Source organism: Myotis daubentonii, chromosome 16 (assembly GCF_963259705.1).
Source record: "Myotis daubentonii chromosome 16, mMyoDau2.1, whole genome shotgun sequence".
NCBI classification, from domain to species: Eukaryota; Metazoa; Chordata; class Mammalia; order Chiroptera; family Vespertilionidae; genus Myotis; species Myotis daubentonii.
Window position 1 is genome coordinate 19072599 of NC_081855.1, and position 17748 is coordinate 19090346.

Genomic DNA, 17748 nt, shown 5'->3' on the forward strand with positions numbered 1-17748 from the left:
CCCAGCCTGGCCCCTTCAAAGTACCTGATTCTGATCTCTGCCATTGGGGTGGAGCTGTGCCATCACTCGTCTGTCCTCCACCTGGGACCATCTTAGTGATCATTGCACTTGGCTTCCTAGACACAGAGTTGGTCATTCTCCCTGAGATCTTGGAGGAAGTTGGGGCTGTCTATGTGACATCCCCACTTAATTTCAACCCATCTGAATTTGAACTCATGGCCTTCATCTGATGTTCTCTCATAGACCCTGTCTTGGTGATGGCCCCCATCCACCCCTCCATCCATGCAGGAACTGGGATGTAGTCCTGGTTCCTTCTGGCTCCCTCTGAGGGTTGATTGGCCACCTTGTCACTGGCTCTACTATAGTTCTCCTTCTAGTCCCTTCTCTCCACCTCCACAGCCTCCACCTCCAGCCAAGGCTCTGGCATCTGTGGCTCCAACCACTGCATCCTCCCCCTGAAGGTGCCCTCTTCTTCTCTTGTCCCTCTCTAGGCCATTTCTACACAGAAGCTCATCTTCAATTTGAACCTGACTCATCACGTAGCTACTGAAGCCCGGAAATCTTTCTTTATTGCTTTTAAGGTAGAAGCAGAAGTTATTAACATGGCCCAAAGGCCTCTTAGTCCTCCCAACTTCCTGCCACCCCTCAGCTCCCATCCCACCTCTGCCACTCTCCCTGCTCACTCACTTCTAATCCAATGCTGCTCAGAGGCCTTGTCAAAACACAGATTCTGATTGAGCAGGTCTGGAGTGAGGCTTGAGATTTGCATTTTTAATGAGCTCTCAGGTGATGCTGACGCTGACACTGCTGGTCCGTGGTCCACACTTGAATAGCAGTGTTCCTGGTACCTGGCCTCCTTCCATTCCTCAAAGGAGCTGAGATCAGAGCCTCTACCTCTGCCAGGAAAATACCCACTCTCGGCCCAGCTAACCCCTCCCACCTTTCATAACTCAGCTCAGGTCCTTTGGAAGGACTCAGATAGGCCATCAGAGCATTCACACTAATCCCAGGCACAATGATTCATGCCGTGGGTCACCTGGGCCTGTGTCCCTGCTGAGTTAATTCCTGCGTGTTAAGCTTATGTCCATGGCCCAGTGTCTAACACACTGTGGGTCTGCGGGAATGCTTGTTCCCTGAGGAATGGCTCCTCCTAAGGCCTCCTAAAGGCTTCTGCCAGACTAGGTGAAGCAGAGGAATGAGAACCAGGGCATAGATGTCCTTTGCAGTCACAGGCCAAAATATACCAAAATGAAGGCCCATGGGGCTGCAGCAAATTCCTATCAGGAAATCATATTCTCCTCTTCCCAGGATTCCCCTCAGCTGGGCTGCGTACATGGGTGTTTATATGTGTGGAGATTGAATGAGGGTGGTCTGTCCTTTCCAAAGCTCTCTCTGCTTGTCCTTATCTCCCCCTCATGGTCATTGCTTTTCATGTTCCAAATCTCACCCACTCACTCATACACTTTTCTTCATTTTTTTAGTCTCCTTATCATCTCTTGGGAGGATTTAAACAGCGAAGGGGTATAATCTTGTTTGAACTAAACAAACAAACAAACAACCTCACTGGCTGCTGTTGTTTCTTGGTTTCTTCCTGGTTCTGTCTGTCTCTGCTCCCAACCTCACTTCACCTTACTTCTGGCCCATGTTCCTGGAACAGCCTCGAGGAGTCAGCCCTGGGCCTGGGTCAGCTCGAGGGAGTTCTGTGTCTTCCCCTTACCAACTTCTGTTGATCAGCTGAGGCTTCTCCTGCTGCAGGAGACTCAGCATCTCTGTCACCTCCTCACTCAGCCAAATCTGGTCCAGCCTGAAAACACAAAGGAAGACTGGTTATCCTGGGACCCCAGCACGGTCTCAAGGGCCTCAGGGCCCAGAATCATGGAACCTTCCATGTCCTGCAGGAACCTGTTATAGATTGGACTCCCTGAAAACATGTTCTATGACGGAAAGTAGAGTTAGGAAGTTTATTATAAGGGAGTGTTCTTGGGTCAAAACCAGGGCAAAGGAAGGTAACAGGACTGGGGTAGAGAGATAAGTTGGGGTGTGATGCAGTCCCCAGGAACACAGCTGACTTTGTGGGAAGTTTATGGTGGGGATGACACTCCAGAGCTGTCCATACTGGGAGGAGGGTCCTTATACCACTACACTAGTCACTGGATGCAGGCCACCCCAGGGAGGGGAAGTGACCTTGTGTGAGATGGCCCTTGTTGGCAGAGGCCATCCTTGGAAATGGCAACACTCACAGGGTGGGGGTGGGGTCTTGTTTCCTGAAAGCAAACTGGGCAGCACTTCACAGCATCCATCAGAGAACAGCCAGTGTCCATGGCCTAAAACTCACCACACAGAACAAGGTCCTGGGATTTCCTTCCCAGAGGCTAGGAGGCTTCCTGGAAAGAAAGAGCCTGTTTCCATTCTCACACGCCCTGTGCTCTGGGGTTTCTGTTGGATTTGGGATGGCTGCTGCCAACTTTGGGCCTTCATGTCCTCACCTCCAATAGGGAGGGACCTGATCAGCCTATTATGAGCCATGGACAGGCAGGTGTGAAGACCCTGCACCTGCCAGGGCACACACCTTCCTTATTCCTGCTGTCAGAGCTGTTGTCCCCTGGGGAGGGGAGGGGCCATGATGCAGAGGTTGTCCCTCTCATCCCAGTCCCAGGGACCTAGTAACGAAGGAGACAGAAACCTTCACAGGACGTCCTAGAGCTGCTCTGGGCAACCAAGAGGTGAGGAGTAACGGGTGAGCAGGGCATGGATGCAGACCTACTGCCAAGGCCCAGCTCTGGAGAGGTGGTGACATAGGAGATGGTACAGCCACACATGCTCAGAGTGGAGGAGCCTGGGTGGTGGTAGCCCTAGAAGATGGGGTGCCCTTTGTTGTGAAGGGACAGAGTGGACTCTGGGAGGACCCACATGTAGAGTGTTGACCTTCTGCTGCTTTAGATTTGAGAAAGGATGACTCTCAGAGGAAAAGCTGAGAGCTGGCTGGAGCCTTGGCCAACACTGAGGGGTCAGGACACAGAGGTTTGGAGCCCTGTCAGCTCTGTGCATGTGAGACAGGCCCCAGCCAGGAGCTGCAGGGTAATGTTCAGTCAGAAACTGGCTGTGGACTTGTTTTCAGGCTGGGGAGTGGGGGAGGGGGTGGCGCAACAGGAAGTGGCTGAGAGACAGTGTGGGAAATGAGGGCTGGGGGTCACTGCATCCCAGCCACACAGCTCTCCAGTTCTCTGAGCCTGTTTCTGTCCTGGGGTCTCCCCCACGTTATTCTCAGCCTGGACTGCTCCCCCTCACTGGTCCTGGTCAACCCCTCTTTCTGTTTCTGGTCTTGGCCTTAGGTCACTTCCCCAGAGAGGCCCTTCCTGACCCTGAGTCTAATTCCATCCTCCCGCCATATTGCACTCTCAAAACACAGTGCACTTTTCCTTCACAAACTACACGGAGCTCAGAAATGCACACAGTGTGTTAACATCTGTCTCCTTCTCACTGGAGTGTAAGGTTAAGAGGGCAGGACCCACGTCAGTGCTCAATATTGTCTCCTCAGTGCCTGGCCCAGTGCTTAGCACATGGGAGTTATGAAACGAATGAAAGGATGAATGAGTGAAGGAAGGAAGGAAGGAAGGAAGAAAGGAAGGAAGGAAGGAAGGTCTGCCTTGGTTGGAGGAGTAAACCTGGGAGGAATCCTCCGAACATGTGGCCTCACCAGTGGTTCTCACTGGAGCCTCTCAACTCTGTTCCCAGCGCGGCTCTAGTTTTACATGCATTTTATTTCCTCACATCTATGAGGTGTGTATGGTAGTCCTGTTATCCAGATGGAGAAACCGAGTCTCAGATGAAGACCTGCCCGGCTCATGGCTTAAGTCAGTGGTGGATCTGATAGGGAAGCCAGGCTGCCCACGCATTTTTCTGCCCCTTTCCTTCCCCTGTCCAATTCAGGGCCCCCACACCCCTTTGCATCGCTCTCCCTCCATTTCCCTGCCCTCTGCTCAGAAATGACCCCAGGGCCTTACCTCAGGTTCCTGAGTTTGCACGCAGGCTGCATGAGCCCTTCGCAGAGCAGCTTCATGCCACGGTCACCCAGGTGGTTCTGCCCCAGGTCCAACTCTGTCAGGCTGGGGCAGGCACCCAGCATGGAGGCCAGGTCCTGGCAGCATTTGTGTGTGAGGCCACAGCTGGCCAGCCTGTGGGAGAGATTTGCATGTCCTGAAGGCCCTCTCCTCAGGGTAACTGGGGTCTGGTTTCCATTTCCAGTACTGTGGTCTTTTTGGGGTCCTTAGTGATATTAAGGAAGAAAAGCACATGTCTGGCTTATAGTAACCTGAGACACTTTATTTAATTTTTATTATTATTTTGGGGGGTAGGAGGAGAATAGGAGCAAGCCAGAAGAGGTTTAAGGGGGAAAAGGGATGAACTATGTAATACTTTCAAAAATAAAGACTGAAAAATAAAAAAATAAAAAAATAAAGGTTAAAGAGACCGGCAAAAAAATAATTATTTTAATCCTCACCAAGGATATTTTTTCCATTGATATTTGGAGAGAGTGGAAGGGAGGAGAGAGAGGAGAGAGGAGGAGAGAAACACCGATGTGAAAGATAAAAGAACTGGTTGCCTCCTGCAAGCGTTCCCTGTTGGGGCACCAGGAATAGAAGCTGCAACTGAGGTTCTCACCCTTGACTGGGAATCAAACCCATGACCCTTCAATATGGGGGTCAATGCTCCAACCACTGAGCCAAATCAGCCAGAGCATGGGAGATTTTCATTTCCTCCTGCAGCCAAGGAGCCACTTGTCAACATTTCTCACTCCTGTGTGATTCTTACCAATGCTTCCTACTCCCCACATCAGCACTGCAGGATTAATTCACACAACCTTCCAGTTGTGTACTGGGCCTAATTTTTAACTGCATCAGCCCTGCCAAATGCCCAGTTAGCTGACTCAGGACGCTTTGGTGGGGTTCAACCTGAGTTTATGTGTCTGCTCCCAATCCCATTCTCCCATCCTGCCTAGTCCTCACTTTCTCTGTGATTTATGGTCTTAGGGCAACTATCTCCCCTCCTGTGGTTGCCCAGCCCTCAAAGTAATGTCCATGATGAGCAACTACAGCTGCAGCTGTGGGGTGGAGGAATAAAGCTTTATATCTTAGCACCTTTGATTTCATTTCCTTCCTGATGTTTGAGCAAGAGCACTGCATTTTCATTTTGTATGGATCCTACAAATCATCAAGCTAGTCCTGAGAGGAGGAACAGGTGTTTTTGGTTAGGGAGGAAAGTCTAGTTTAGAATACACTGCATTTGAGGAGCCCCTGGCACACCCTGGAGGAGGGTGTGGTTTTTCAGTCCTGAGCTGAAGATGGAAGCTTGGCAGGTACCCCTGAAAGGGGTCTGGGATGCGATGGCGGGAAGGCTCTGAATGAGGTGGAGGACACGAAAGTTTGGACCTGGTTACACGTCACCTGATTGGACGTCAGATAGGCCTGGTGTCAAAGCTCACCTCTGTCAGTTACTAGATGAAGCCTGGGGGCAGGTTCCTTAATCTTCAAGTTTACAGAGGTGTAACATGAATTCGACATGCCTTTGCACATGGTGGTTGCCAAGGTCAAAGGAGATAACATATCCTATGTGCTTAAACAGTTCTTAAAGGATGCTGCTTCCGTGGAACCTGAGCCCCCTGACTTGCTTCTAAGTCTCCTTCCTGTTTTTACACAGCCTCGCATCTCAGTTTTCATGTCACCTTTCATTTTTCCTTCTGTCCCAGAGGGGGCAAGGCTTAAGTGGAAGCTTAAGGGGGCAGGGCCCGTGTCTGTTGCTCAAGATTGTCTCCTCAGTGCTTGGTCCAGTGCTTGGCACATGGGAGTCATGAAGTGAATGAAGAGGTGAATGAGTGAGTGAATGAATGAGCCAATGAAGGAGACAAGGAAGGATGAAAGGAAGGAAGGAAGGAAGGAAGGAAGGAAGGAAGGAAGGAAGGAGCCAATGAAGGAAGGAAGTAAGGAAGGAAGGAAGGAAAGAAGGAAGGAAGGAAGGAAGGAAAGAAGGAAGGAAGGAGGGAAGGAAGGAAGGAAAGAAGGAAGGAAGGAAAGAAGGAATGAAGGAAGGAAGGAAGGAAGGAAGGAAGGAAGGAAGGAAGGAAAGAAGGAAGGAAGGAAAGAAGGAAAGAAGGAAGGAAGGAAGGAAGGAAGGAAAGAAGGAAGGAAGGAAGGAAGGAAGGAAGGAAGGAAGGAAGGAAGGAAGGAAGGAAAGAAGGAAGGAAGGCCTGCCTTGGTTGGAGAAGTAAAACTGGGCAGGAATCCTCTGAACATGTGGCCTCACCAGTGGTTCTCACTGGAGCCTCTCAGCTCTGTTCCCAGCGTGGCTCTAGTTTTACATGCATTTTATTTCCTCACATCTATGAGGTGGGTATGATAGTCCTGTTATCCAGATGAAGAAACCGAGTCTGAGATGAAGACCTGCCCGGCTCATGGCTTAAGTCAGTGGCAGATCCGGTAGGGAAGCCAGTCTCCCCACGCATTTTTCTGCCCCTTTCCAATTCAGGGCCCCCACACCCCTTTGCATTGCTCTCCCTCCACTTCCCAGTCCTCTGCCCAGTAATGACCCCAGGGCCTTACCTCAGGTTCCTGAGTTTGCACGCAGGCTGCCTGAGCCCTTCGCAGAGCAGCTTCATGCCACGGTCACCCAGTTTGTTCTGCCCCAGGTCCAACTCTGTCAGGCTGGGGCAGGCACCTAGCATGGAGGCCAGGTGCTGGCAGCATTTGTGTGTGAGGCCACAGCTGGCCAGCCTGTGGGAGAGATTTGCATGTCCTGAGGGCCCTCTCCTCAGGGTAATTGGGGTCTGGTTTCTATTTCCAGTACTCTGGCCCTTTTGGAGTCCTTGGTGATATTAAGGAAGAAAAGCACATGTCTGGCTTATAGTAACCTGAGACATTTTATTTAATTTTTATTATTATTTTGGGAGGTAGGAGGAGGATGGGAGCAAGCCAGAAGAGGTTTAAGGGAGAAAAGCGATGAACTATGTAATCTTTTCAAGAATAAAGATTGAAAATAAAATAAAATAAAATAAAGGTTAAAGAGACCGGCAAAAAAATAATTATTTTAATCCTCACCAAGGATATTTTTTCTATTGATATTTGGAGAGAGTGGCAGGGAGGAGAGAGAGGAGAGAGAAGGAGAGAAACACCAATGTGAAAGATAAAAGAATTGGTTGCCTCCTGCAAGCATTCCCTGTTGGGGCACCAGGAATAGAAGCTGCAACTGAGGTTCTCACCCTTGACTGGGAATCAAACCCATGACCCTTCAATATGGGGGTCAATGCTCCAACCACTGAGCCAAATCAGCCAGAGCATGGGAGATTTTCATTTCCTCCTGCAGCCAAGGAGCCACTTGTCAACATTTCTCACTCCTGTGTAATTCTTACCAATGCTTCCTACTCCCCACATCAGCACTGCAGGATTAATTCACACAACCTTCCAGTTGTGTACTGGGCCTAATTTTTAACTGCATCAGCCCTGCCAAATGCCCAGTTAGCTGACTCAGGACGCTTTGGTGGGGTTCAACCTGAGTTTATGTGTCTGCTCCCAATCCCATTCTCCCATCCTGCCTAGTCCTCACTTTCTCTGTGATTTATGGTCTTAGGGCAACTATCTCCCCTCCTGTGGTTGCCCAGCCCTCAAAGTAATGTCCATGATGAGCAACTACAGCTGCAGCTGTGGGGTGGAGGAATAAAGCTTTATATCTTAGCACCTTTGATTTCATTTCCTTCCTGATGTTTGAGCAAGAGCACTGCATTTTCATTTTGTATGGATCCTACAAATCATCAAGCTAGTCCTGAGAGGAGGAACAGGTGTATTTTGGTAAGGGAGGAAAGTCTAGTTTAGAATACACTGAATTTGAGGAGCCCCTGGCACATCCTGGAGGAGGGTGTGGTTTTTCAGTCCTGAGCTGAAGATGGAAGCTTGGCAGGTACCCCCTGAAAGGGGTCTGGGATGCGATGGCGGGAAGGCTCTGAATGAGGTGGAGGACACGAAAGTTTGGACCTGGTTACACGTCACCTGATTGGACGTCAGATAGGCATGGTGTCAAAGCTCACCTCTGTCAGTTACTAGATGAAGCCTGGGGGCAGGTTTCTTAATCTTCAAGTTTACAGAGGTGTAACATGAATTCGACATGCCTTTGCACATGGTGGTTGCCAGGTCAAAGGAGATAACATATCCCATGTGCTTAAACAGTTCTTAAAGGATGCTGCTTCCGTGGAACCTGAGCCCCCTGAGTTGCTTCTAAGTCTCCTTCCTGTTTTTACACAGCCTCGCATCTCAGTTTTCATGTCACCTTTCATTTTTCCTTCTGTCCCAGAGGGGGCAAGGCTTAAGTGGAAGCTTAAGGGGGCAGGGCCCGTGTCTGTTGCTCAAGATTGTCTCCTCAGTGCTTGGTCCAGTGCTTGGCACATGGGAGTCATGAAGTGAATGAAGAGATGAATGAGTGAGTGAATGAATGAGCCAATGAAGGAGACAAGGAAGGATGAAAGGAAGGAAGGAAGGAAGGAAGGAAGGAAGGAAGGAAGGAAGGAAGGAAAGAAGGCAGGAAGGAAGGAAGGAAGGAAAGAAGGAAGGAAGGAAGGAGCCAATGAAGGAAGGAAGGAAGGAAGGAAGGAAGGAAGGAAGGAAGGAAGGAAGGAAAGAAGGAAGGAAGGAAGGAAAGATGGAAGGAAGGAAGGAAGGAAGGAAGGAAGGAAGGAAAGAAGGAAGGAAGGAAGGAATGAAGGAAGGAAGGAAGGAAAGAAGGAAGGAAGGAAGGAAGGAAGGAAGGAAGGAAGGAAGGAAGGAAGGAAAGAAGGAAGGAAGGAAGGAAAGATGGAAGGAAGGAAGGAAGGAAGGCCTGCCTTGGTTGGAGAAGTAAAACTGGGCAGGAATCCTCTGAACATGTGGCCTCACCAGTGGTTCTCACTGGAGCCTCTCAGCTCTGTTCCCAGCGCGGCTCTAGTTTTACATGCATTTTTTTTCATCACATCTATGAGGTGGGTATGATAGTCCTGTTATCCAGATGAAGAAACCGAGTCTGAGATGAAGACCTGCCCGGCTCATGGCTTAAGTCAGTGGCAGATCCGGTAGGGAAGCCAGTCTCCCCACGCATTTTTCTGCCCCTTTCCAATTCAGGGCCCCCACACCCCTTTGCATTGCTCTCCCTCCACTTCCCAGTCCTCTGCCCAGTAATGACCCCAGGGCCTTACCTTAGGTTCCTGAGTTTGCACGCAGGCTGCCTGAGCCCTTCACAGAGCAGCTTCATGCCACGGTCACCCAGTTTGTTCTGCTGCAGGTCCAACTCTGTCAGGCTGGGGCAGGCACCCAGCATGGAGGCCAGGTCCTTGCAGCATTTGTGTGTGAGGCCACAGCTGGCCAGCCTGTGGGAGAGATTTGCATGTCCTGAGGGCCCTCTCCTCAGGGTAATTGGGGTCTGGTTTCTATTTCCAGTACTCTGGCCCTTTTGGAGTCCTTGGTGATATTAAGGAAGAAAAGCACATGTCTGACTTATAGTAACGTGAGACATTTTATTTAATTTTTATTATTATTTTGGGAGGTAGGAGGTGGATGGGAGCAAGCCAGAAGAGGCTTAAGGGGGAAAAGCGATGAACTATGTAATATTTTCAAGAATAAAGGTTGAAAATAAAATAAAATAAAATAAAATAAAATAAAGGTTAAAGAGACCGGCAAAAAAATAATTATTTTAATCCTCACCAAGGATATTTTTTCCATTGATATTTGGAGAGAGTGGAAGGGAGGAGAGAGAGGAGAGAGGAGGAGAGAAACACCGATGTGAAAGATAAAAGAACTGGTTGCCTCCTGCAAGCGTTCCCTGTTGGGGCACCAGGAATAGAAGCTGCAACTGAGGTTCTCACCCTTGACTGGGAATCAAACCCATGACCCTTCAATATGGGGGTCAATGCTCCAACCACTGAGCCAAATCAGCCAGAGCATGGGAGATTTTCATTTCCTCCTGCAGCCAAGGAGCCACTTGTCAACATTTCTCATTCCTGTGTGATTCTTACCAATGCTTCCTACTCCCCACATCAGCACTGCAGGATTAATTCACACAACCTTCCAGTTGTGTACTGGGCCTAATTTTTAACTGCATCAGCCCTGCCAAATGCCCAGTTAGCTGACTCAGGACGCTTTGGTGGGGTTCAACCTGAGTTTATGTGTCTGCTCCCAATCCCATTCTCCCATCCTGCCTAGTCCTCACTTTCTCTGTGATTTATGGTCTTAGGGCAACTATCTCCCCTCCTGTAGTTGCCCAGCCCTCAAAGTAATGTCCATGATGAGCAACTACAGCTGCAGCTGTGGGGTGGAGGAATAAAGCTTTATATCTTAGCACCTTTGATTTCATTTCCTTCCTGATGTTTGAGCAAGAGCACTGCATTTTCATTTTGTATGGATCCTACAAATCATCAAGCTAGTCCTGAGAGGAGGAACAGGTGTTTTTGGTTAGGGAGGAAAGTCTAGTTTAGAATACACTGCATTTGAGGAGCCCCTGGCACATCCTGGAGGAGGGTGTGGTTTTTCAGTCCTGAGCTGAAGATGGAAGCTTGGCAGGTACCCCCTGAAAGGGGTCTGGGATGCGATGGCGGGAAGGCTCTGAATGAGGTGGAGGACACGAAAGTTTGGACCTGGTTACACGTCACCTGATTGGACGTCAGATAGGCCTGGTGTCAAAGCTCACCTCTGTCAGTTACTAGATGAAGCCTGGGGGCAAGTTCCTTAATCTTCAAGTTTACAGAGGTGTAACATGAATTCGACATGCCTTTGCACATAGTGGTTGCCAGGTCAAAGGAGATAACATATCCCATCTGCTTAAACAGTTCTTAAAAGATGCTGCTTCCGTGGAACTTGAGCCCCCTGACTTGCTTCTAAGTCTCCTTCCTGTTTTTACACAGCCTCGCATCTCAGTTTTCATGTCACCTTTCATTTTTCCTTCTGTCCCAGAGGGGGCAAGGCTTAAGTGGAAGCTTAAGGGGGCAGGGCCCGTGTCTGTTGCTCAAGATTGTCTCCTCAGTGCTTGGTCCAGTGCTTGGCACATGGGAGTCATGAAGTGAATGAAGAGGTGAATGAGTGAGTGAATGAGTGAGCCAATGAAGGAGACAAGGAAGGATGAAAAGAAGGAAGGAAGGAAGGAAGGAAGGAAGGAAGGAAGGAAAGAAGGAAGGAAGGAAGGAGCCAATGAAGGAAGGAAGGAAGGAAGGAAGGAAAGAAGGAAGGAAGGAAGGAAAGAAGGAAGGAAGGCCTGCCTTGGTTGGAGAAGTAAAACTGGGCAGGAATCCTCTGAACATGTGGCCTCACCAGTGGTTCTCACTGGAGCCTCTCAGCTCTGTTCCCAGCGCTGCTCTAGTTTTACATGCATTTTATTTCCTCACATCTATGAGGTGGGTATGGTAGTCCTGTTATCCAGATGGAGAAACCGAGTCTCAGATGAAGACCTGCCCGGCTCATGGCCTAAGTCAGTGGCGGATCTGATAGGGAAGCCAGGCTGCCCACGCATTTTTCTGCCCCTTTACCTCCCCTGTCCAATTCAGGGCCTCCACACCCCTTTGCATCGCTCTCCCTCCACTTCCCTGTCCTCTGCCCAGAAATGACCCCAGGGCCTTACCTCAGGTTCCTGAGTTTGCACGCAGGCTGCTTGAGCCCTTCACAGAGCAGCTTCATGCCACGGTCACCCAGTTTGTTCTGCTGCAGGTCCAACTCTGTCAGGCTGGGGCAGGCACCCAGCATGGAGGCCAGGTCCTGGCAGCAGTTGTATGTGAGGCCACAGCTGGCCAGCCTGTGGGAGAGATTTGCATGTCCTGAGGGCCCTCTCCTCAGGGTAACTGGGGCCTGGTTTCCATTTCCAGGTCTGTGGCCATTTTGGAGTCCTTGGTGATACTAAAGGAAGAAAAGCACATGTCTGGCTTATAGTTATCTGGGACATTTATTTAAAATTTTTTTTTGTGGGGGATTTGGGGCATGATGGGAGGAGCAGGGCAAAAGAGGTTTATGTGGTGAAAAGGATGACCTATGTAATACTTTCAACGATAAAGATTGAAAAATAAATTAAAAAAAGAAAATAAATGTTAGAGAGACTAGCAAAAAAAAAAAAAAAAAAGAAATTTTATTTTTCATCCTCACCAAGGACATTTTTTCCATTGATATTTTGAGAGAATGGAAGGGAGTAGAGAGAAGGAGAGAAACACCGATGTGAAAGAGAAAAGAATTCACTGCCTCCTGAAAACGGTCCCAGTTGGGGCACCAGGAATTGAAGCTGCCACTGAGGTTCTCACCCTTGACTGGGAATCAAACCCTTAACCCTTCAGTCTGGGGGTCAATGCTATAACCACTGAGCCAAATCTGCCAGAGCATGGGAGATATTCATTTCCTCCTGCAGCCAAGGAGCCACTTGTCAACATTTCTCACTCCTGTGTGATTCTTACCAATGCTTCCTACTCCCCACATCAGCACTGTACGATTAATTAACTCAACTTTCCAGTTGGGCCTAATGGTTAACTACATCAGCCCTTCCAAATGCCCAGTTAGCTGACTCGGGATGCTTTGGTGGGGATCAACGTGAGGGTATGTTTCTGTTCCCAACCCCATTCTCCCATGCTGCCTAGTTCTCACTTTCTCTGTGATTTATGGTCTTACGGCAACTATCTCCCCTCCTGTGACTGCCCAGCCCTCAAAGTAATGTCCATGATGAGCAACTACAGCTGCAGCTGTGGGGTGGAGGAATAAAGCTTTATATCTTAGCACCTTTGATTTCATTTCCTTCCTGATGTTTGAGCAAGGGCACTGCATTTTCATTTTTTTATGGATCCTACAAATTATCAAGCTAGTCCTGAGAGGAGGAACAGGTGTTTTTGGTTAGGGAGGAAAGTCTAGTTTAGAATACACTGAATTTGAGGAGCCCCTGGCACACCCTGGAGGAGGGTGTGGTTTTCAGTCCTGAGCTGCAGATGGAAGCTTGGCAGGTACCCGCTGAATGGGGTCTGGGATGTGATGGTGGGAAGGCTCTGAATGAGGTGGAGGGCACTAAAATTGGGACCTGGTTACAGGTCACCTGATTGGACGTCAGATAGGCCTGGTGTCAAAGCTCACCTCTGTCAGTTACTAGATGAAGCCTGGGGGCAGGTTTCTTAATCTTCAAGTTTACAGAGGTGTAACATGAATTCGACATGCCTTTGCACATGGTGGTTGCCAGGTCAAAGGAGATAACATATCCCATGTGCTTAAACAGTTCTTAAAGGATGCTGCTGCCGTGGAACCTGAGCCCCTTGACAGTCTCCTAAGTCTCCTTCCTGTTTTTACACAGCCTCGCATCTCAGTTTTCATGTCACCCTTCTTTTTTCCTTTTGTCTCAGAAGGGCCAAGGCTTAGTGTAAGCTTAAAGGGGCATGGCCCGTGTGTTTTGCTCAGTATTGTCTCCTCAGTGCCTGGTCCAGTGCTTGGCACATGAAAGTCATGAAATGAATGAAAGAGTGAATGAATGAATGAGGCAATGAAGGAAAGAAGGAAGGAAGGACAGAAAGAAGGAAGGAAGGACAGAAAGAAGGAAGGAAGGGAGGAATGAAGGAAGGACATTTTATTTAATCTACATATAAAGTTTTTTTTGGGGGGGTTAGGGGAGGATGGGAGCAGGCTGGAAGAGGTTTATGGGGAAAAAAAGGATGACTTATTTAATAGTTTCAACAATAAAGATTGAAAAGTAAATAAAAATATAATAAAGGTTACAGAGACTGGCAAAAAAATGTAATTTTATTTTTAATCCTCACCAAGGATATTTTTTCCATTGATATTTAGAGAGAGTGGAAGGGAGGAGAGAGAGGAGAGAGAAGGAGAGAAACACCAATGTGAAAGATAAAAGAATTGATTGCCTCCTGCAAACGGTCCCAGTTGGGACACCAGGAATTGAAGCTGCAACTGAGGTTCTCACCCTTGACTGGGAATCGAACCCCTAACTCTTCAATCTGGGGGTCAATGCTCCAACCACTGAGCCAAATCGGCCAGAGCATGGGAGATTTTCACTTTCTCCTGCAGCCAAGGAGCCACTCATCAACATTTCACACTCCTGTGTGATTCTTTTTTTTTTTTTTTGATTTAATAAAGGTTTATTTTTCAAAATGTACAGCTGGTGAGATCTGTTGTTCATGCATCTTCTCCAGCAGCTGGGGCGTCCCCACCTTTGGTGTTTCTGGTGTAAATCACTTGAGCTCTGTGCTTTGAGACTAGTTTAATAAGTCCTTTACTAAGGAGCTCCTGAAGGGTTGCCCTGGCCAAGGAGCCTCGAATCTTCAGCCTCTCGGAGACCACAGCTGGGGTTATGAGCTTGTAGTTGGGAACCTCCTTACAAGCTTGTCGTATGTGGCTTTGTCAAAGAGACCAGGTTATTAAGCTTGTCCGGAACTTTGCCTTTGGACCACTTCTTCTTTTTGGCCTTGCCCCCCGGCTTGCTCACGGGGTCCTTGTCTTTCTTGGCCGACTTTCCAGCATCTTTCTTCTTCTTATCGTCCTTGGGTGGCATCGCAGGACTCGGAGAGCAGGGATGCGCTGCTGTCTCGCCAAGATGTCGGCCCGAACTCCTGTGTGATTCTTACCAATGCTTCCTATTCTCCACATCAGCACTGTACGATTAATTAACACAACCTTCCAGTTGTGTACTGGGCCTAATGGTTAACGACATCAGTCCTTCCAATGCCCAGTTAGCCGACTCAGGATGCTTTAGTGGGGTTCACATGAGGGTATTTACCTGCTCCCAACCCCATTCTCCTATGCTTCCTAGTTCTCACTTTCTGATTTATGGTCTTAGGACAACTATCTCCCCTCCTGTGGCTGCCCAGCCCTCAAAGTAATGTCAATAATGAGCAACTACAGCTGCAGCCATGGGGTGGGAGAATAAAGCTTTATATCAGTACGTTTGATATCATTTGTTTCCTGATGTTTGAGCAAGGACACTGCATTTTTATGTTGTATGAATCCTACAAATTATCAAGCTAGTCCTGAGAGGAAGAACAGGTGTTTTTGGTTAGGGAGGAAAGTCTGGTTTAGAATACACTGAGTTTGAGGAGCCCCTGGCACGTCCTGGGGGAAGGTGTGGCTTTTCAGTCCTGAGCTAAAGCTGGAAGCTTGGCAGGTACCCGCTGAAAGGGGTCTGGGTTGTGATGGTGGGAAGGCTCTGAATGAGATGAAGGACACTAGAATTGGGACCTGGTTACACTTCACCTGATTGGACGTCAGATAGGCCTGGTGTCAAAGCTCACCTCTGTCAGTTACTAGATGAAGAGTGGGAGCAGGTTTCTTAATCTTCAAGTTTACTGGTCTGGAACATGAATTCGACATGCCTTTGCACATGGTGGTTGCCAAGGTCACAGGAGATAACATATCCCATGTGCTTAAACAGTTCTTAAAGGACGCTGCTGCTGTGGAACCTGAGCCCCTTGACTTTCTTTTAAGTCTCATTCCTGTTTTTAGACAGCCATGCATCTCAGTTTTCATGTCTCCCTTCTTTTTTTCCTTCTGTCCCAGAAGGGCGTAGGCTTCTCTTTCTCTGACTCCACAATTTCTTGCCTCCCCTCTGACCCTGTTCTTTCTGGAATCCCCTCTTCAGACCTCCAACCTCTCCTTTACCAGTTCATTCTGCTTTGTCCGTGTACTATGCTCAGTTTTACATGTCCATAAAAATCAAAGCACCGAGAATCCTTGAGTCTTGCATATTGAACTGTTTTCACGAGAAATCCAATCTTTAGTTAGACTTGGCTCAAAGGCCTTAGATATTCCTACACTCGGCATGCAGGAGGCAGCTGATCAATGTTTCTCTCTCATATATATTTTTATATATCTCTTCCTCTCCCTTCCTCTCTCTCTAAAATCAATAAAAATATATATTTTTTAAATAGAAAAGAACCCAATCCAGTTCCCACAGTCAAATCTATGTGTCTTTTGGCCAATGTCCCTCTGCCAGTTCTTCTCTCCTCCTTTTTCAGTTGGAGGTGTTTCCCAACTCCTCCTAAGCCAACCTTCTCCAATTGCCTCCCTCTGAGGAAAGAGAGACCATGAATATTCCTTCTTCTCAATCTCTCATTATCCTTTATCAACATATATTCAAACTTAGACCTTTTCCTTGTTTAGTGTAAACAAGCACACCTGACCATGTGCAAACACACCACACACACACACTCACACACACTCACTCCTAGTCAGTCCCTCATTCCCTTATGTTTTAATTCTTTTCTCTTGTGTTTTTGTTTAAATTAAATCTTTATTGTTGAAAGTATTACGTATGTCCTCCATTGACTCCTTCTAGCCCACCCCCTCCTCCCCCACTACCACACCCCAGGCCTTCACCACCCAATTTGCTGTGTCCAGGGGTTATCTTTACATGCATACAAGTTCTTTCATTGATCTCTTCCCACCGACCCACTCTTCCCCACCTTGTCTCTGAGATTCTGCTGTTGGTTCTATGCTTCTGTGTCTCTGGATTGACTTTGTTCAACAATTTATTTTGGGAGAAACCAAGATGGCGGCATAGGTTAACGCCGGAGTTTGCTGCCTCAGACAACCACTTCAAAAATACAACTAAAACACGGAACGGACATCATCCAGAACCACAGGAAGGCTGGTTGAGTGGAAGCTCTACAACTAGGAGGAATAAGAAAAGCATACCGAGACTCAGAGGAGGCACAGTGCTGAAGTAAAATACTAAGGTGCGGAGTGCCTGCAGAGCGGGCTGGTGGCTGAGGGCGCAGTTGTCTGTTTCAATCGGGAGGGAGTCTCAGACTCTGAGCTCCAGATCTGGGCGAGTCTCTAGGGACCCAGACTCAAACGGGACTGTCTGGCTTCGATCGGAATTCGAAGGCAGCTTTCTCTCCGAGGTTTGCAGTGGTTGCTGGGACTTTGAGAGGCAGAACCCCTGGGGACTGGACTGAGAGAAGCCATAACTGCTCACTCTGCCCGCCCTGTAGATCCCCTGGGACCCGCCCTGCCCAAGACCTGCACTGAGGCATTTGCCCGATAGCCTCAGGCAAAGGCTAGATTAGCACCACCCTAGAGATCCAGCACAGAAGTTCTCCCACTGCAGACACAGCTGATTCTCGTAGCCAGTTGGCCTGGAGGTCAAATCCCCCCCCCCCGCCCCCCAGTATTACCTACAACAATCAAGGCTTAACTACAACAAGACTGTGCACAAAGACCACAAGGGGGTACACAAAGAAAGCATAAAAAATGCGGAGACAAAGAAACATGACAGAAATGGAGGATATAGAGCTCAAAACCACACTTTTAAGGTCTTTCGATAATTTTCTAGAAACTGCTGATAAACTTAATGAGATGTACAAGAAATCTAATGAGACCCTCGATGTTGTGATAAAGAACCAACTAGAAATTAAGCATACACTGACTGAAATAAAGAATATTATACAGACACCCAACAGCAGACCAGAGGAGTGCAAGAATCAAGTCAAAGATTTGAAATGCAAAGAAGCAAAAAACACCCAACAGGAAAAGCAAAATGAAAAAAGAATCCGAAAAAAAGAATCAGAAAATACGAAGATAGTATAAGGAGCCTCTGGGACAGCTTCAAGCGTACCAACATCAGAATTATAGGGGTGCCAGAAGATGAGAGAGAGCAAGATATTGAAAACCTATTTGAAGAAATAATGACAGAAAACTTCCCCTACCTGGTGAAAGAAATAGACTTACAGGTCCAGGAAGCGCAGAGAACCCCAAACAAAAGGAATCCAAAGAGGAC

The 17748-nt window shown here is 48.2% G+C and overlaps 2 protein-coding genes across 2 annotated transcripts in view; both read right to left on the reverse strand.

The window, feature by feature from the left end:
- Positions 1–17748, reverse strand: part of LOC132218168 (NACHT, LRR and PYD domains-containing protein 1-like) — an 86251-nt gene that overhangs the window by 32760 nt on the left and 35743 nt on the right. Inside the window, 4 exon segments of the mRNA XM_059668997.1 lie at positions 25–116; positions 1718–1804; positions 9212–9382; positions 11623–11793. Coding sequence (XP_059524980.1) covers positions 25–116; positions 1718–1804; positions 9212–9382; positions 11623–11793 — 521 coding nt within the window.
- On the reverse strand, positions 14082–14594 carry LOC132218166 (small ribosomal subunit protein eS25-like). Its single transcript, XM_059668994.1, is given in 3 exon segments — positions 14082–14356; positions 14359–14385; positions 14388–14594. Coding segments are annotated over 3 exon segments (372 nt in total). The 5' UTR covers positions 14527–14594; the 3' UTR covers positions 14082–14150.